Source organism: Cuculus canorus, chromosome 1, assembly GCF_017976375.1.
Source record: "Cuculus canorus isolate bCucCan1 chromosome 1, bCucCan1.pri, whole genome shotgun sequence".
In the NCBI taxonomy this organism is placed as follows: Eukaryota; Metazoa; Chordata; class Aves; order Cuculiformes; family Cuculidae; genus Cuculus; species Cuculus canorus.
Window position 1 is genome coordinate 79,917,672 of NC_071401.1, and position 20,754 is coordinate 79,938,425.

The 20,754-nt window shown below is 39.4% G+C and overlaps 1 protein-coding gene across 1 annotated transcript; it reads left to right on the forward strand.

Moving 5' to 3' along the window:
- Positions 1 to 47: 47 nt before the first annotated feature.
- Positions 48 to 17,306, forward strand: SYAP1 (synapse associated protein 1). The gene is made up of 9 exons (XM_009565588.2): positions 48 to 299; positions 2,075 to 2,193; positions 3,308 to 3,374; positions 5,031 to 5,104; positions 5,370 to 5,509; positions 7,169 to 7,314; positions 12,321 to 12,379; positions 13,353 to 13,500; positions 15,043 to 17,306. The coding sequence occupies exons 1-9, from the start codon at positions 113 to 115 to the stop codon at positions 15,168 to 15,170; spliced, it is 1,068 nt and encodes a 355-aa protein (XP_009563883.2). The 5' UTR covers positions 48 to 112; the 3' UTR covers positions 15,171 to 17,306.
- The last annotated feature ends 3,448 nt before the right edge of the window (positions 17,307 to 20,754 follow it).

Here is a 20,754-nt window from a genome sequence, read left to right on the forward strand (position 1 = left end):
TCTTCCCCTCGCTGTGGGCGGAAGTGAAGGAGCGTACACGGAAGGAGCGGGCAGCCGGGGTTTCCGCGGGGGCTGGGTGTGGCCGTTAGCGGCCGGGTGGCGGCGTGCCGCCATGTTGCGCGGTCTGGGCTCATGGCTGGGACTGGAGCGGGGGGGCGAGGAGAAGCTTCTCCCGGCAGAGGAGAGGAGCAGCTCCGCCGAGGAGGAGGAGGTGGCGGAACCGGCCGTGCAGGGCTCGGAGGGAGCGGAGCTGCAGGTGGACTCGGAGGCGCTGCTCGGCCAGGCCAAGGGACTCGGCAGTGAGTGTCCAGGGAGCGGGGACAGGGGGGCGAAGGCCTTAGCTGCTCCTCACAGGACGTTCCTTCCAACCCTTTCATCAGTTTTGTTGCCCTCCTTTGGTTGCATTCAGGGAATTTCACATCTTAAATTGTGGGGCTGAGGCCTGTACAAAGTGCTGTAGGTGAGGTCGCAACACGGCTGAGCACAGCCGCACAGTCACCTCTCGTGACTGGCTGCTTTTACTGAGTTTGATATACCCCAGGATGTGGTTTGACCTCCTGGCTGCCAGGGCACCGCTGACTCCTATTAAGCCTGTTGTCAACCAGCATCCCCAGATCCCTTTCTGTAGAACTGCTCCCCAGCTGCTCCTCTCCCAGTTGATACTTGTGCCTACTGTCGCTCTATCCTAGGTGCAGAATCTGGCTTTCTTGTATTTCATCCTGTTGATGATTGTTCAGTGCTCTGGTGTATCTAGATTCCTCTGCAACTATATTGTATTTACTATGGCACTTGCTGATATTGTGTCGTGTATACTCTAACTGATATTACGGTTATAATACAACTGTTGGGATATAATAAAGTGCTTGTGATGCATTATCTGAGAAATAAACAGTACCAACGTTTCTTTAAGACCTTTGTCAATAAACTGATATTGAATTTTACTAAAGGTTAGTGATACACATCTTGCTGATTGCAAGTGTGTTCTCCTTAATTAAAAACAAACAATACAAGGCAACTGCCCATGTTACATAGTTTTTCTCCTGTCACCTTTCTTCACTTCAGCACTGCTAATATAAAAAAAATCTAGTTAATCTTTGGAAATGTTTGTTATTGCTGTTCTGACACTGAACGTATTCAGAAAAATAAACAAGCAGGGCCACACTGTTTATCATGGAGCTAAAAAGAGGGAGACGCTGGAAAAGGGCAAATATCAAGAGCAAGCTTCTGTCTTAAGACCTTTGAAGGACTCTCAAGTGTTATGTGCCTGAATTTTTTCATGCATTGACTGCCTTATTTCGTGAGACTTTCTCTGCATGTTGCTTTTCTTAAGAAAATATAATTCTGTTTTAATACTGTTGCTAAAGTTACCTTATTGCTTAATGTCTCCAGAACACTTAAATGAAATTAGGAGAGACGCATTCCTTTAGAAAATTCATTGGAAAGCAATATTTCAAGGGGCATTAGAATTATTTCATTTCATAGAATCACTGGGTTGGAAAGGACCCACTGGATCATCGAGTCCAACCATTTCTATCAATCCCTAAACCATGCCCCTCAGCAACTCACCAACCTGTCCTTTAAACATCTCCAGGGAAGGTGACTCAACCACCTCCCTGGGCAGCCTGTTCCAGTGCCCAGTGACCCTTTCCGTAAAAAATTTTTTCCTGATGTCTAGCCTGAACCTCCCCTGGTGGAGCTTGAGGCCATTCCCCCTTGTCCTGTCCCCTGTTACTTGGGAGAAGAGGCCAGCTCCCTCCTCTCCACAACCTCCTTTCTGGTAGTTGTAGAGAGCAATAAGGTCTCCCCTCATCCTCCTCCAGGCTAAACAACCCCAGCTCTCTCAGCTGCTCCTCGTAAGACTTGTTCTCCAACCCCCTCACCAGCTTCATTCAGAAAGTTGTGAACAATAACAGTTTGATCATCACCACAGCACTAGAAAGAGGATAAATAGGATTTTAGGAGTTCTTTGTAGGCCAGATGCTAGGGTAAATGATATTGAAAGAAGCTTTCAAGTAGGTATCCAAATGTCTAAAGAGATGCTTTTTTCTGGTGTTTCTCTTCTTGTCTGTGAAAGGTTACCTCTTCAATTTTGCCACTGCTGCTACAAAAAAGATATCTGATTCCGTTGCTGAAACAGCACAGACGATAAAGAAGTCTGTAGAAGAAGGAAAAATTGACAGTATCATAGATAAGGTATTTTATTTCTAGATACTTGACCTGAAAGATCTGTTTGCTTACTGTTGTAACGTGGCAAATGTGGTACATGACAATGGTACATTTCTTTTAGCTGACTTTAGGAATTATGTATTTCAAGGGGAGGTATCTCCTGTCATGATAGATTTTATGACTGCAATGTTTATTAGGGGTAGACATGCCAAAAAATGGTCACTCTCCTTTACTCGGTACTGCACCCATGTTTTGTTCTTCCAGGATGTAGATAAGCTGGAAGAAGACCAGAATATGAAAAACGCTGGCATAGGAGGAAAGGCTGGAAGAATTTGTAGAGATAGGCAGTTGGGAGATGGCTGGAAGATGTGTTTGTTGGGCTTTTTCCACCCAGTTTATTTAGATGGAAAGATGAATGCTGTAGCTTGCATCTTAAATGCATCTCTGAAGCAGGATTCGGTTAGGTCAGCTTTGTAGATATTGTATACTAAGACAGGGTATATTGTATACTAAGACTAAGAGTTATACAGGTATGGTTTCATAAGACCCAGTGGGTTCACGAAACAGCGTACTATTGTCCTGTTCTCTCCCCACCTCGCCCCTCGCATTTATCTCTTGCCTTCTCTGTTCCCGGCTGCCAGCTGCGGTTGCTTAACTTCTGCCAGCAAGCGTTCTTCCAGTGCTTTGAGTCATGAATTTGGCAGAGAAAAAGAAAATTAAGCAACAATAATGGCTGTGTAGCATCCTGTGTTTGTTAGCAAGGGTAGCCTGGAAGTGGAACAGAAAGGGAATGGGCCAAAAACAACCCAGGTTTGGTGGATCTGTGCATCCGGGAGTGGCAGGCATGGGAGAAAGCAGCTAGACCCCTCCTCCTACTCCTGTCTCTCAGACACCCTTGCAGGGGAGATGAAGCCTTGCCTTCTTTTTTTCTTGTTATAATTAGTGTTCATGTTGTCTTCCAAATGAATTTCTGATAAAACTGTAAATATAATTTTGAAAGCATACACCATAGTTTAAACTTTAAAAGGCAAAATTACTGTTTCTGTAAAGGGGAATGTATCATTTATGTGAAATGCCTTCTGAGTGAACATGAAACGGAAGGAATATTTTTTTTATTGTGGTTCTTTAATTTTTATTTTAGACAATTATCGGAGATTTTCAGAAGGAACAGAAAAAATTTGTCCAAGAGCAGCAAACAAAAAAATCAGGTAATGTGTGGGGTTTTCAATAATGTATAATATTACATAAGCTAAAATTTGCTTGAAGCCAGATATTTGAGCAATATCTAAACCTGATCTATCAAAACTCTGTTTAATGAAACGCATTATGGCAGAACTTAAAATATATTGTGGAATAGAAAGATGACATTTTTAAGTGAAGTTAGGGTTACGTTATCCAGTTGGTTTAATTTGCTGCTTTAAACAAATTCAGCTTTATGAAATTAACTCAAAGATCACTGTGCTAGCGAAGCTGATCTCTTGTTCCTCTGAGTCTTAAGCCTGTGTATGTATTGAAGGTAGGTGTGCTGATTGTCTTCCTTTTGAGCTTTAGCAATCATGTCACGTTTTTGTAATGAAATTAAAAACATGGGTTAGGGTTTGCACTATAGTATTTAATTAGTTGTTCTGTAGGAGTTGCTAGCTTACATTAAAGGTGTAATTGCTTTTTTGCTTTCCTATAAGTCATTTGCTTTGTAATTATCTGTGATCTAAATCCTTTGAGCTACCCACCCATATACTATTGACTATTTGAGACTTTAAAATAAGCACCGTCTTTTTTCTACATTGCAATTCATCATTGACTTTTGTCTCTTCTAATGTGTTACCTGAATGCAGTAATTTCTGACAGTTTGAATAATTAGTGGTGCTGTTGTTAGTCTTGACAGTGACCTGGTTTTAAATGAATCATGGTAAAATTTTTCATGCTGTCTGTAGTTAGTGTGTTAGTCTGGTTTCTTGCAGGAATGCTTATGTCATCATGTTTGTCTATATTTTTATCTTTTTGTCTCAGTAAACTTTGGCTTCTGTTAATGTATTTCTACAAGTTTCATGAAAATAGGTAGCTAAATTGGCCAGAGGAGGAGAGAGACAGTTGCCTGGAAAGAAGCATTAGCATCAGATGTGAATCCATGTGGGTGAAGGTTCTTGCTGATGTCAAGTGCATAGGCAGATAAGTGTTGTTAGTTTTGAGTGTACAGGTATTTCACTGTTACAGATACATCATAATATATCTGTATGGTGCATTTGTGTTGACAGTGAAAAAATTAATAGTTTTATATATATTTAAAATATTTTTCTCTGTGTACAGTGTACCGAATGGTTTTGGAAGTACGTGTATAAGTAGATAAATGAGCTGAACTCTCAAGTATGCTTATCGAGTGTATAGCATATTGTAATTTATAATAAATTTATAGCTTATTTTTCTTCATCGTAAAGGAATTGGTGTCTTCTGGGTGATAGAAATTAATACAGTAGTGAATTATTTGGAAAACTTGTTAGGCAATGTTTACCTGTTTAAAGTGAATCTAGAAATCTCTATTTGCAGGCAGCATAGCCAGCTATACACACTACTTCAGTAACTAAACTAAGAAACACCAAGTTCTAATTGAACACACTGCAAATAAAACCCCACAGTTTCTCTTTTATAATGACAAAAATCAGCAACTATTTATTTTTTTTTATCTCTAATAAGCAATTATCTTTTCATAGAGTTTATTATGCGATGAGCTTAGTTTAGGAAAAAGGAGTTGGCTAACTGATGTAAGTCTCCTTAGTTTTGTGACATTATATGTTACTTTATGCTAAGTGGTTTTTTTCCCTGAAAAAGTAATACAAAGGTAATTATTTCCTTCCTTTCAATAACAGAAGCAGCAGTTCCTCCCTGGGTAGACAGCAATGACGAAGAGACAATTCAACAACAAATATTGGCCTTATCAGCAGTAAGTACTTCTTTTCCTGTTAGATCTGAACTTTTTCTGTTGGAGAGGATAAAACTTCCCCTTTTTTTTCCAAAGTAAGCTTGTCTGGCCTTATTAAGTTATGTATTTTCAGTGTACTTATTTAATGTGTCTGTCACTGCACTGATCGTGTGCAAGAGTAAATAGCTCTTTCAATATCAACTTGAGCCAAAGTAGATGGCTTGTGTGTGAACTATTGTATCCATTTTCTGGTATCAGTTTATGACCATAAGTATGTTCTTCAAAGGATAAACGCAACTTTCTGCGGGATCCTCCAGCAGGTGTGCAGTTCAATTTTGACTTTGATCAAATGTATCCTGTTGCAATGGTGATGTTACAAGAAGACGAGCTTCTCAACAGGATGAGGTTTGATCTTGTTCCCAAACAGTAAGTAGTTTCTGGTGGTAATTCTGTATGGTTGTACTTTTAATGTGTCTGTAAATAGTTGTAAATTATTCCTTTTTCCTTTCACTTCAATTCTGTCCTTATTTTGTTCCTCTGTATTTATTTTATATCTGCTAATTTCAAGTGCATTGCATATTGCATGTGCATTGCAGTTTAGCATTTAAAGGAAAGAACAGTAAGAGCATGTTGACGTAAGCATTGGAAAGGCCTTAAATTTTTCCATGTCCAGCGTGCTAAAATAATTGAAAATCATTTTCTCAAGTAAAGGTAAATGCAGCAATAAAAATGTTCAAATCTGTTGGTGTAACTGACACCTCAGAAAGGTTCTTAGAGATAGTCAGAGACCCCTTGGAGAAATGGTGAAATATATAACAAAACAGCAGCCATGCAAGTAGGAAAAACTGAGTTTGAATAGGCAATGGAAAGAGCTTTGTGTTGTGACTGCTTTCCTTTTAGTGGACCTAACTCAAAGATCCGTGAGATCTCTGTCCCACCAGTTCTGGTATGCCTTGTGGAACCCAGCTTTGTTCTAAGGCTGTTCGTCCTTGCCCAGTCCCAGATTTTGCTCCTTAAGCTTGTTTCATAGGTAAACATTCTAAGTAGTTCCCAACATTAGTCTGTTGTTTGAGCATGGAAACAGGAAGGAAAATACCTTTCTTTGTGCACTTTTCTATTTTAAATCTCCTCCCGTTATAAGCCTTCCGAGCTCCTTATTTTATTTACCCCATTCCCTGCTGTTCTTTGCTGCCGACAGTCCTAAAGCTCTGTTCATATTCCAGGCCTTCAACAGATCTGTCTCTGATGCTCTATCTTCAGTCTCTAGTCATGCTATCCTTTCCTGTCCTTACCCCATTGCTTAATTGGGATTTTTTTCTGTTCTTAGTCTCAGTAGTCAATGTTTACCTGAATGGTGGGGAAGGTAACTTCACTCCTCTCTTTCTTTCTTGACCTATGCATTTTCCTCCTCAAGGGCCTTGCCATTTCTGGCTTCTGTTCCCTCTGGATTAAAGCTGGGTCTTTTCTTGCTTGCTGGAGAATTATCAGAGGGAAACATTACCTAGGAAATGGGATTATCTCTTGCTTGTCAGAGGGGGTAGTTTCTGAGATGGCATTTTCAAGTTATTTATTGTCTTGTGGTCATGCTGAAGTATGTGAAGATAGTGAAACAGTTCTGCTACAATCTAGGGATGTCTTCTGCCTATAGATCAAAGATGTTCCAGTTCCACCCGAGACATCGATCAATGTTGCTTGACAATGATAGAATGTTGGTTTTAAAGATCAAATGAACAGGGTAATTTGGCTTGTTAGGTTTGTTTACATAATTGGCAAGAGAGGTGGAACAGCATGATATTTTTCCAAATGATGTATTGCTACCTGCTGTTAAGCCTTTTCTAAAGAAATAACTATTATTGTTATTATCATCATCGTAACTGTCCATCGTAACTGTCTTGTAAGAAATCAAGAACTTCCACAATGATAGATTTTTTTACACTGTGATAATATTACAGATTTCTAAGTTTTTACTTAAAAGGCAGCTATATCTGCCCCTTCCTTTTACAAGTTTAATTTTATTTCATTGTTAGATAGTAAAAGGAACTATATTTCCAAATGTAGTAATCAAAATCTGTTTATTCTCTCTAGTGTAAAGGAGGAAGTGTTCTGGAGAAATTATTTCTACAGAGTATCCCTTATTAAACAGTCTGCTCAACTCACCGCACTTGCAGCTCAACAGCAAGCAGCAGGAAAAGAAGAGAACAAAGGCAGAGAAGAGGATAGTCAACTGAAAGGTATGGAAAGGATTTGTTTGGACACTGGTCAGTGCAGTGATTGGACACATGCATACTGACTGTATATATCAGGTGACATTGGTTTTTTACCCTGGATTTCCTGTGAAATCAGATCTTCTGTCATCATACTTGATCTCTTTGTCCAGATGGGGGAAGAGGGAGCTCCTAGTGCTTTTAAGCCATTTTCCAGTTTCAGCCACCTCCGTCAGAAGAGTGGAAATCTTAAGAAATGAAATTTTGTACTTGGCTTACAACCATTCACGGACACTGTTAGTCTCTGTAGTGCTTATTTGACTTGTCAGAAAGATTTGTGAGGTACTTTAGGCTCACCGGATAAGATGAGGTACTAGCTAGTCCTGCCAGCTGGCATGTGGTTTGCTCTTGGCTTTTGCTTAGGCCTCAGGCCAGAGTTAGTGATATGAGAGTAGAATTTTACTGTGGTGGTGGAGGCAGAGACACATTCAGGATGTGAAAAGGTGCACAGTGTATTATGGAAATGGAGGAAGATGGGGACTGGGAGACTACCTGAGATTCAACCTTGAGATGAAAAAGCCACTTCAACATTGATGTCTTCAGTTACTCTGATCACTTTAAACAGATCATTCTTACTGACTCTTATGAACCGCTAGACACCTTTATCTGCATGCAAACGAATTCTGCAAGCAAGAATATATGCAGCTCAAAGAGTATAAAGCAGTTACTGTCTGGGTCACAAAAGATAACTTGTTGCCCATTAAATCCTAGCTTAAGCTAGATATGCCTACCTCCTCTGATAAGACACGTGAAGAATATTGGCAGGCTGAGTAGGCACTGGGCAGAAGGAGAAAGCCTTCCCTGCACCTTAGAACAGTCTCATATCCCAAACATCAATTAATTGTTATTATCCATTAAATCCTTTAATGCTGACATCATGTTTACACTGCTGGCTTGACTGACAATCAACTAATCACTGCCAAGTTGACTTCTTTTCTCTCCCTTTTGATGTATTCCCATATTGATATTTTTTCCTCGTGCACTGCTAATGATCCCATCTTTCTAATCCTACCAGAGTTTCTGATTTCACCTGTCTGATCTTTTTACAGACTTTCTCACAGCTCTTTTGCATAACTTGCCAGTTTTCTGCACAACATGAGTTAAGGTTACTCAGCTAAGCCTTGGCTCTGAACACAGGCAGCTGAACCTTGGGGTGAAGAGGAGGTTACAAGTGGAATTACAGAGCAAGACTTGCATAGAAAATATCTTTTCAGAAAGGACTTTTCCTTAATTATTTTTTGGTGTGTATGTGTGCCTTTGCTTCAGTTTGTCTCATTCTTTCTCATAGATTCTGTTCTGAGTGCACGTATGTTAGCATAGGCAAGGTCCCCGTCTAGAATGAACAAAGTTGTTTTCTCCGAGTCAAAATCCAAGCAATCCTGAGAGGACAGGTCACTCCAGAATCTACTTTAGACCAGGAGGCACCAATTCTGACTTGTTTTATCCAGGACAGTTGTCTGCTGTCCCAGTGGGCTGTATACAATCAAACATGTGCCTATGTTGAGCAGCATGCCATCAATCACACTGCTCATGCTATTTCAGGCTTGGTAAGCTTGAAAAAAAAGAAATTATGGCCTCACTTCAGCATATTACATGGAGTACGAGGAGATCTGGGCGAAATATGTGCAGAGTGACCACAGGCCATATGCCCTCTGGAGGAGGATAACCTGAGGAGAGTAACTATTGCTAGCCAGCGCGCTGTAGGGACTAGGGTTCCCTCTTTGGGAAGGTTGACAAAGACAGTGTAGAAATGTATTAACTATAATGATGTAATTCTTTTGCTCAGTACAGTTTAAAAGATTGCTTTAAGCAAAGGAGTACAGAACTTGCGTTTGGGTTTTCTTTTCTGTACCTTTAATCTGAAATACATGACAGTTCGAAAAATGAAGTTGAGAATTACATGATGGTGAATTTTCCTACTGTCTTTGTAGTTTGGTAAGCATGTTCTTTTCTCTCCTTTTGTTCTTTTCTCTCTTCCTTTTAGAGGAAATATGATTGGAGGAACAACTAATGACTTTGTGGAAATTGAGTCTTAGATTTTTTCTTCATGTATAGAAAAGTATTCTTAAATGTCCTACACTAACTCCTTCATCATAATAGAAACCTTTTGTCTTTACCTTTCAGTGCAGACTGCGTTTAGGCTTGTTTCCTACTTACCTGTTCATGTCACATCACTTCTACACTCCCACCATACTCAGCTATCATTTTTTATTTTTTTCTGTAAGCAAATTGTGTTGTTTGTTACCCTGTGCACATGCCATCGACTCAGGAAATCACTGGGATTCTCATGAATTTGTAAACCTTTGCACCTAACTGACATCTAAACGCGTTTATCTCTTTTCTCTTTATATCTTGGATTTCTTTATTGTTGTGATTTTTATCTTTATTTTATTTCTGTCCCTCTGGATCCTTTATTACACCAACAGATAGGATTATATTATAGACTATTAAGAGTAGTGACTGTCTTCTGCTCTGGTTTCTGTAGTGCCTCACAATAGATCTTTGAGTAGTGCATCCTTTTATTTGGTACTGCATTCAGTCCTTTGTAAAGATCAAAAAGTTGCATTTGGAAAGGTGAGAAAAATTTTGGCAAAAAAATATTTTCTTCACTGTTGTTTATAAGCATATTCTCTGTGAAATCTGTTTACTATCAGCGTGCTTCCTCTTTCCACTGAGCTTTTTATTTGATTTCTGTTCCTGCATATCATCGTTTCAGTGAACTAATTTTAGAAAAAAAAAATGCTACTGTTTTGGCTGATTGTCTAGTCAAATAGAAGTCACACTACAGTGCTGAAGGTTTTTACAAGCTAAATATGTGGTTAAATGAGCAGTCTTAAACAGTGTGTTCTAGGGCAAGATAACTCTTTTCTTTAGCAGTACAGTATACATTTGCCAGAATATGGCTGTTTTGATTGAAATGCCTCAACTCTACACGAGACATGGCAACTGACCCTACTAAACAACAAAACTGTTACCTTTGAATCATCCAAACTCTTGGAATTTGCCCGTCAAAGAGAAAGTTGCTGGATGATACCCAAAGAGTTACTCTAGTAAAATTACCATTGTGACTGAAAACAAAACATATCTTTGTTTGGAAAAAAAAAAAATGAAGTGCTGTCTTCTGGCTTGTTGGGATTCTCACAGAATTCAGAATACCGGTATAGGCTATGTACATAGATTTACTGTTGCAGTGACTATATATTACGTGATGGCAAAGATGCATTTACCAGACTATAGTAAATACATGTTTTGTTTGATTTGAAAAATGCATAGGTTTGGGAAGCTGTGAATCATCTGGGTTATTTTTGGTTTAAACAGCTTTTTGAAGGCTTGATTCCCTAATTGGAGGCTAAATCTGGAAGTAATTGCCTGTTGGTAACTCGTCATAATGTTCAGAGTTTCTTCTCAAAGCTGACTGATTTCTGTAAAATAGAATTAATTGCCTTCCATTTTATTTCTATCTCTTCCTTACTTGCTGTTTTCACAAAGTTAAATTAGCATGGTTGATGTGAAGGAAAAAAGAAGGGACAACTGGAAGACATTTCACATTCTAGACTAGAGACTATGTAAGATCTATAACAAAATGCCAAGTTCTAGTCCTTCTCCAGTTATTAGTAACTATTTACTTGGGAATGAAATTATCTTGTGGGCAGTGAGTACATCAGCAGTGGAGGAGATGATGCCAGGCCAGTATATCCAGAACAGTGCTAATGGTAAGTTAGTCACATCAGACTGGTGCATGGCCCAGTGCCGAGCTGCCGTGCTGCTTCTGCGTGAGAGCAGCAGATGAAGCTTGAGGCACCTCTCTTGCGTGGTGCTTTGGGCACTCAGTGCTGAACAATGAAGAGTTATTGCCATGTTCTACAGCTTCCCCAAGCAGGGAGTGCCAGACCCTCTTTGGCTGTGGTGTTGGGTGTTAGATCCTCCGAAGGCTGGAAAGGGAGACAGATAGGACAGAGCAGTGTGCATTGAGTATATGAGCTATATAAGCAGTGACAGCTCAGCTACTAATTAGGGAATTATTTTAATTAGCCCTGATCTTAATTCTAAAAATTAAATTTGAAAAAGATTCCCCCTTCAGAAATTGTTGAGTAAGCAGGAGGGGTCCACCTGGGCACACTGCAAGTAAGCAGAGCTGCAAGCTCAGAGCTGCTCTGCATGTTTAAACAAATAGAACTGCTAAGCAAGCACTCCATCACTACCACAATTTGCCCAGTATGTTAATTGCTCTTGCAGCCACCTGGCAGTCTGTTGTGATTCCTCTACCCTCATAGTTGCATGACAGGGGAAGCTGGGGTGTTCCTTTACCCACCAAGAAGAAAAGAACTGTCCTTGCTTGTAAACAATCATTGTCTTCCTAACACTATGCTACTAAATACAGAATATAGGGTGACTTTTCCTAGAAAACTGGGAGCAGCTTCTAGGGTCTGTTTTTCAGTGACTTGCTTGTGTGAAAGAAGGTAAGGCTGCAGAGCAGTCTTATATGCATTTAGGGCTATGCACACAGGTGTAGTGTGGTGTGCCTAAGAGCTAACTAGGGCCCAGCAGGCGAGTTTGCGAACTTCTATGATAAGCAGTAACTGGATTTCAAGTCTATACCTTTGTAACTTGAAAGATCTTGTGACATGTGGTGCAGTCTGTGTTTTATAAAAGATATTCTTTCAGATTCCCAGGTGTTCCTATGTACGTAGTTCTTTGGATCATTTTGAGGGGCAGAGGGATTCATGTGATTTAAATTTGGAGCTAAATAATGACGAAATGGCTTGCTAAATTTGCCTTAATTCAAAATGGAAAATAGCTTCTCTTCCATTTTGTTGTTGCAAATGCTTCGCCTATGGCTGAATTCATCCTTTAACCACCAGGATTCCTTAAAACTTAAAATACAGTGTTTCCTTGTACAGTTAATTACGTAGATTAAATGAGTTATTTATATATTTAAATTTAATCTATCTTTTTTTTTTTCCTCTTGATAGAAACAGTACGGCCAAAAACACCACCTGTTACAATAAAGCCTCAAATAAAATCTCAAGAGGTAAAATGTTGTTATATTTAATCTGATATTTAGTATGTGAAACTGTTAATAGTTAATTATGCATCCCTGTTAGTAAGTTATGCTATGAAACCATAATACAATACCTGACAGTCCTAACCTGCTCCTGTTCTGAAGTGATGCTAGTTTTTAGTGCATACAGTTTAAACCCATTTTCAGTAGAAAAGGCAGTAATTCATCTGAAGAACACTTTCATTAGTATCCTGCACATTATAATAAAATATGTTTTTAATCTGAAGAGTGACATTTCCAAAATATTTGCAGCGGAAGGTTTGCATTGTATTTAGACATGAGGGAAACCTTCATAAAGTATATTTGTGTGCAACATTCCATCCAGCTCTTCAGCACTTGTCAGGCTTAAGTCTGAGGAATCTAAATGATGCATTGCAATAACAACACTATTTTTTATTGCAACGGCAAGAAGCGTTTTGCTTGATGCTGCAAAAGCCTTTAACTTAGACAAGTAAAGACCCTTGTCCATTCTGGATTGTAAAACCAGTGCAGGAGAATACTCTTGGCAGAAGCAGAGCTGTGCATCCACTTGTCAATAACATGCAGTGGACTAAATTAAGCTAGAAAGATTTCCAAAGAACAGTCTTAATCTTATTTGTGGGTAGAAAACTGAATTGTGTTACTGGATTGTGGTCAAAATTTAATATTACTCTTAGCTACTGTTCTAAACTACTTATGCGTTTATTATTGTTTCTGAACAAAATTAAAGTTGTTAAAGAACACAAAAAGGAACCTAGGATGAAAAGCAGATAATTTTCACTAGAACTATCTAACATTTTTGTCTGTACAAATACACTCTTAAAGAAAAATAGTTGTCAGTAATGCATTTGGTTTCTTTTTTCACTGGTTCTATCTAAAAGGCAACCGGTTACATAAGTGGAAGTATGTATTGGTGACATTTTCCTCTTTTTGGATAAGCTTATACAAAACTATCTTACTGCAGGATGAGGAAGAGATCTCCACAAGTCCAGGTGTATCAGAATTTGTGAGTGATGCTTTTGATGCCTGTAATCTGAATCAGGAAGACCTAAGAAAAGAAATGGAACAGCTGGTCCTAGGCGAAAAGAGAGAAGAGACTTCAGTAGTAGAAGGTAAAGCTGTTGTTACCTCCTATGTCTTAAATACAGTAGTTCTAAGAAAGGTTGATTGAGAAAGGAAACTGTAATTCAATTTCAGAAAGTAGATTCCTGACTGTTTTTCAAAGTGATGAAACAACCTGCAATGAAATATTGCAGAAACTAATGATAATTCTTACCACAGTCAAACCACATCTTTTAAAGAATGTTAGCTGTCAGGAGTTTAAATCCAAAGAATCTAACACTTTTACATGACTCTCTTATGAAAGTAACGGTGGACTATTTTTTTCTGTCTACCTCCTTTCCCTGCCTTCTTTTTCATAGCACCTTTTGTGTATGAGTTTTAGTTTCTTTAGTTGACATCCTTGTAGATAAAAGTACAGTATTTGGAATTCAGGCTGTGTTTTCTTCTTGTGACACCAGCTTAAAAAGGCAGTATTTGCCCCAGATTGTGAGCTTGCAGATGCCTCAGCTGCAAAACGTTTACAGCATTTGAAACAGTTAAAATTTAACAAATGGCTTTCAGAGTGATGAGAAGGAATAAACTAGGGCTTGTACTTAAATCGGAAGAACTAATATCAGTGTAAAAAAACATGAGAACAATCTGTGGTGATGAGACTTTGGCCATACACAATGAACTATTTACTATGAAAACACTTGTATATGTAGATGTTTATCATCTTGCCATCAGTTTTCAGAATTCATTTTACTATGTCTTTTGGATGTTGCTGAATCCTTGTTTTCTGAAATTATCATTTTTTCCAATACATATCCAAGCTTGAGGAATTATTAAAAGCAATGTCAGTTCCTTGCCTTTAGCTTTTTGTTGGAAGTCTTTCAGTAAGTCATTAATGTGTAATTTGCTCAGAGAGATCTCAGCTGGCCTTACTGACTTGGACTATGGAATTACGTACCTTCATATCTAGGCTGAAGTACTAACCAACATGTAACACATCAAACACCCATCTCCTCCCCCATACTCTTGTATATGATAGGTAGGGCTAATTAAACCAGATATTAACAATACAGGAATGCCTTCTGACTCATATTTTGCCCTGAAGCATGAAATATGTTTACCTTTAACCCTGATTAAATGAGCTCACCTAGACACAAGTGTCAGCAAGAATACCTGCTTCTTTTCTTAAATTATCCACAGTATTTGATCTTGATTTTTTTTTCCCATAACAGTCTATTCAACAAACTTTTGAACTGCATATATTTTTTTCTGTAGATTTAAAAGTATAAAGGGATATTCAATTGACAGTAGACTGAAAGACTGTAGGAAATGAGCTTGCAAAGGGACACTTCTTATGACTAAGCTGCATATTTGCTTTGTGGATCTTTATTATAGTATGTACATAGGAATATAAACTTATATATTAATTCTACGGTCAATAAGATGAACTTTCTGATGTTGAAGTTTCTTTAGTTTTTAAGGAGAATTGGCCAAAACGTTTGGGGGACAGAGAGATTCAGTGCAAATTCATCTAGTTTTATATAAATAAGCAACATTCTATAATATCATTTTAATTCTTGCACATCTTTTATCTCTTGTAGAAGAAACTGCTGATTGGGAAAAGGAATTACAGCAACAGCTTCAAGAGTATGAGGTTGTGACAGAATCAGAAAAACCTGATGAAAACTGGGATAAGGAAATAGAAAAAATACTACAAGAAGAAAATTAAGCATTTTCACAAAAATCACTATAAACCTAAGCTTTTTCTGAGGACTGACATGGATTTCTGCTTTCATATTTTGCTTACGAAAGACCTTCAAAAGACATAATCTAAAATGGTTATAATTCCATATGGGAATACGACTATTATTTCTGTTCTTTATATGAGCAGTTTCTGAACTTCTACATTCTTGAAAAGACAAAAAAAAAAAAATACAAAAAAAAAGGAGACAGACACTGCAGGTTATAAGTCATCATTAAAAGCTATAACATTACATGAGGCAACAGTTTAGTTTGAGGCATTTTAGGTGGTCAAGAAGCTCTGCAGAGAGATTTCTAAATCTAAGAATCTCAATTTGTTTGTCTACAACCTTCTGTCTGGGATGTAAAAATGGATGTTGTAAGTAATGTAATCCTTGAAAATCTCTCATCAATTTGCTGTCTTTGCTCTGTATAATCTGTAAATGTGTACTATTTTTAAGGTACTTGTAACTAGTTGCTTTCATGTGTATTTAAATTCCTTTATGTATGTAGCCAAAGAATTTGTAGAAAGCCCTATCAAATAACTTCCAGTAATCTGCAATACAAAAACACTAATTCAGACTCCCAAATACTGATTTATTATTGATCAGATAGGGTTAACTGGCCAACATTTAAGCATTTAAATAAGAACAGAGTTATTAACTGTTTGAATTAAACTGTTTTGTTAAATCATCTCATTAAGACAATGCCTTTCCCCACAGAGAGAAAGGGTTTAGTGCATTCTTTCTTCAGAGGAGTGTTACGTTTCCGCTTAATTTTGCTGTCTGAGTGAGAGAAAATTAAATGTTTCTCTTTAAGTGCTGAAACATTTATGTAAAAACTTTGGCTGATTTGGACATCTTTATTAAATACTGTAGATATGTTGTAGATATGACTCTTATCTGGAGGGAGGGCAGTGAGGAGCAAGCATATTTCAGTCTTATACAGATTTAAAAAATATACTTTGTCGCAGTGCTTAAGACACGGAATTTAAATAAAACATAGGGTTTTTTAAAAGATTTTTTTTTATTCTTCTTAGGCACCTGGATGTTTCCTGTGATTTTACCATTAAGTCAGTGTCTTTATGTATATGGATGAAAAATTTGATGTTCTGTTCGTCATCTGTTTCATAAACCTCTTGACAAAACATTCATGAAGTTCCAAATATAAAGGAAAATGGGTAAAATGAAGTAGGTAGGAGCCATTAACCACAAATGAATTATAGGCATGTTATATACAGTACACTCTGTCTTAATGACATAATTCTGCAGAGAACTTTTGTAGAGAGTGAAAAGATTATAGCTGTAATTATTCAGTCAATATTCATCCCGTGGGAACTAAAGAGAGCTGAGTAGTTTTAACTGTGGTTAACTGCAAGAAGGGACTATTTAAAATCATCTCTATTAGCAACATGGACAGAAAGCCCTCCTGCATTTCTCAGTGTGGAAAATCAATTGTTTTAAACCTACAAACATTTGACTTCTCAAAGTAGTTTATTACCATACACTGTCTCAACTACAAATCATGTTAAGCATGATTTGTATTTTTATAATGTTCTTCACTTCTAGTTAACAGATGCAAGAGAAGTTGTGGGAAATAAGAGGTACTTCAGGAGCTTTTTCTATACCTGTGATTAATTAAAGGCCACAAAACTTAAATCTGTTATGCTTATAAAAGTCAGACTATTCAAAGCTTAATGTTTACTCTTGACAAATACAACTGCTCAGATTTAAGGTGGAGACATTGGGATCTGTCTACTGTACAGTTTGACATGACACCTTCTAAAAAAACAGTTCTATTCTTATATTGGCAAGACTTTCCTGGTTGACTAAGAGCTCAAAATCACTGCTCCGAATGTCTGCTTTTGATTGCAGATTTCGAAACTAACCTTTGAGAAACAGGGAAAAGATTGCCTAGGATCCATTTAGTTAGGCTTGGAACAGCGATACAGCTTTCTTCCAACATAATATCTCTGTTTTTTCTGTGCACCAAAGCATCCTCTTCATCTATGACCTTACTCGTCCAGTTGCTATTAAAATGCATATGGGTTTTCTTGACTCGGCAATTTGTTTGGAGGAAAAAGAAAACACACATAAAATCCTAGAATAAAGTACAGTAAAATGTTCACACCTACTTTTTTATTCAGTCACTTACAGCTGTTCCCTAAACAAGACTAACCAACACTTTCAGTTTCCTGCATTGTTTCAGTAAACTTTGAGTTTCTTTAGTTGGTCACATCATTTGGGTTATAAAACTATTTCCTCTTTGCTGTTTGATTGTCTTGGTGTTTGTTTGTTGGGTTTGGATGTCAATTTGAGTGTCTATTTTAACCTCATGCATTTAAAAAGCAACTCTATGTACAGGAGTGTGCCACCTGACTGTGAGATGCATCCTTGAACTGTTGGCCACTCACATATTATTGACTTTTACTTTGCAATAGCTATTACATAATAGGGAACGAAGTGTGTCTGGTTACTTATTGGTGCGCTGCCAAGCAACAGCAGGCCCTCGTTCCCTGTGTCAAGAAACACACTCGTAATGATCTGGGTTTCAATTCAGCTGAAGTTGTCACCTATGACAAGCTGTGGGATGACACACCAAGGTTAAAGGGATGGGGTGCTAGTGAGGGCTTTCAGCCCGCTCTGACACACGCTGGCTACACTGCAGCATGCTTGACATCTTACAGAGATAAGCCAGGGGCTCTTGAGATAATAGGAGCCAACGGGGAAACACCAGTGAAATACCTCCAAGGAATTAAGACGTGCTTCCCTAAGAAGGTGAGAAGGCCAACAGCCCAGCCAAAGTGCACTATCAGCATGGGCAACAAACAGAAGAAGCTGGAAGCTGCTGTGCTGCTAGAAAGCTACAACCTGATTGCCATTGCTGAAACTTGGTGGGATGAATCCCATGACTGAAGTGTGGCTATCGATGGCTGTTAAGAGGGACAGGTAAGGAAGGAGGGTTTGAGGCATAGCCCTCTACATCAAGAAATGAAAAGATTGTGGAGAGCAGTCTCTGTAGAATAGCCGTGAGCAGGTTGGAAGTTTATAAGTAAGAATTACTGAGGCAACAAAGAGAACCTTATGGATGGTGTCTACTACAGGTCACCCGATCAAGGGGGACCTACTGATGAAGCCTTCTTACTCCAGCTACAGGAGGCATTGTACTCACAGGCTCTCATCCTGCTGAGGGACTTTAACCACCCCTACGTCTACTGGAAAAGTAGTACGGTGAGCTGTAGGCAATCCAGAAGATTCCTGGAGTGCATTGAGGATGACTTCTTAATCCAGGTAATAGACAACCCTGTAAGAAGGGATGAGATACTGGAGCAAGTGGTCACCAACGCAAGGGAGCTACTCAGTGATATCAAGATTGGAGGTAGCCTGGACTACAATGATCACGCACTCATGGAATTCAGAGTCCTGAGAGAGATGGGTCAGGCAAAGAGTAAAGTCAGGACCTTGAATTTTAGGAAAGCAACATTCCAGCTCTTCAAGGAGTTAGTCAATGCGAACCCTGAGAAACTGCCCTCGAGGACAAAGGAGTTAAACAGCACCAGCAGATCTTTAAGGATGCTTTCCCTAGAGTGCAATATCTCTTGATCCCCTTGTGTAAGAAATCAGGAAAGGAAGGCAAGAGACTGATATGGCTGAGTCAAGACCTGCTGGTCAAACTAAAGGGCAAGAAAAAAATGCACAGCTGTGGAAACAGAGAAAGGTATTGTGCGAAAAGTTTAGGAGCACCGCCTGGTTTTGTAGGAATGGTATCAGGAAGGCCAAGGTGCAGCTGGAGCTGAACTTGGTAAGGGACACAAAGAAGAATAAGAAGGGCTTCTACAGGTATGTCAGCCAGAAAAGGAAGGTCAAAGAAAGTGTACCCCTTGTGATGTGCAAAACTGGCAAACCAGTAACAACATGCAAGAAGGCTGAGGTACTCAACATTTTGCCGCAGTCTGGCAATCCTTCCTCCCACACCTCTCGAGTGGATGGACCACAAGGCAGGGACTGTGGGACCAAAGTGGCTCCCACTGTAAGAGATCAGATTCATGGCCACATGAGGAACCTGAACATATGGTCTACAGGATTTGAAGAGATGCATCCCAGAGTCCTGAGGAAATTGGCTGATGTAGTTGTCAAGCCACTCTCCATGATATTTGAAAAGTCATGGCAGTCAGGTGAAGTCCCTGATGACTGGAAAAAGGGTAGAAAGGAGGACATTGGGCACCACCGACCTGTCAGCCTCACCTCTGTGCCCAAGAACGTGGAACTGATCCTCAGAGAAGAGATGCTGTCGCACATGGAGGACAAGGAGGTGATTTGAGACAGCCAGCATGGCTTCAACCAAAGGCAAGTCCTGCCTCACCAACCTAGTGGCCTTCTAAGATGGAGTGACTACATCAGTGGACAAGGAAAGAGCTTTGGATGTCACCTATCTGGGCTTTTGTAGTGCTTTTGACGGTCCCCCATAACATTGTTCTCTGTAAATTGGAGAGATATTGATTTGATGGGTGGACTGTTCAGTGGATCAGGAATTGGTAAAAAGATCGCAACCAGAGGGTAGTGGTCAACTGCTCAATGTACCAATGGTGATCAGTGACAAGTGGTATACCTCAGGGATTGGTATTAGGACTAGGCCTGTTTAATATCTTTATAAATGACACAAACAGTGAGATTGAGTGCACACTCAGCAAGTGTGCAGATGACACCAAGCGGAGTGGTGCAGTTGACATGCCTGAGGGATGGGTTGACATCCAGAGGAACCTAGACAAGCTTGAGAAGTGGGCCCATGTGAACCTCAGGGGGTTCAACAAGGCCAAGCGCAAGGTCCTGCATCTGGGTCAGGGCAACCCTACTACCAATACTGAGGGACGAGCAGATTGAGAGCAGCCCTGCCGAGGACTTAGGGTACTGGTGGATGAGAAGCTGGACATGAGCCAAAAATGTGTGCTCACAGTCCAGAAGGCCAACTGTATCCTGGCTTGCACTAAAGACAGCGTGGCCAGCAGGTCAAGGGAGGTGATTCTGCCCCTCTACCGCACTGCAGTGAGACCTCACATGGAATACTGCATCCAGCTCTGGAAAGACACAGACCTGTTGGAGTCCAGAGGAGGGCCGCAACAATGATCAGTGGGATGGTGCACCTCTGCTATGAAGACCGGCTGTGAGAGTTGAGGTTGTTCAGCCTGGAGAAGAGAAGCCTCAGGGAGCATTTTATTGTGTACTTAAGGAGGACCTATGAGAATGATGGGGACAAACTTTTTAGCAGGCACTGTTGTGATAGGACGACAGGGAATGGTTTTAAACTAAAAGAGGGTAGATTTAGACTAGACATAGGGAAGAAATTTTTTACAATGAGGGTGTTGAAACACTGGGAAAGATTTTCCAGAGAGGTGGTAGATGTCCCATCCCTGGAAACATTCCAGGTCAGGTTGGACAGACCTCTGAGCAATGTAAACTAGTTGAAGATGTCCATGCTCACTGCGCTAGATGGACTAGTTGATCTTCAGTGTTCCCTTCCAACCCAAACCCTTCTATGATTCTGTGAAGTTTAGATGATGTATTGTCTCAGTAAAT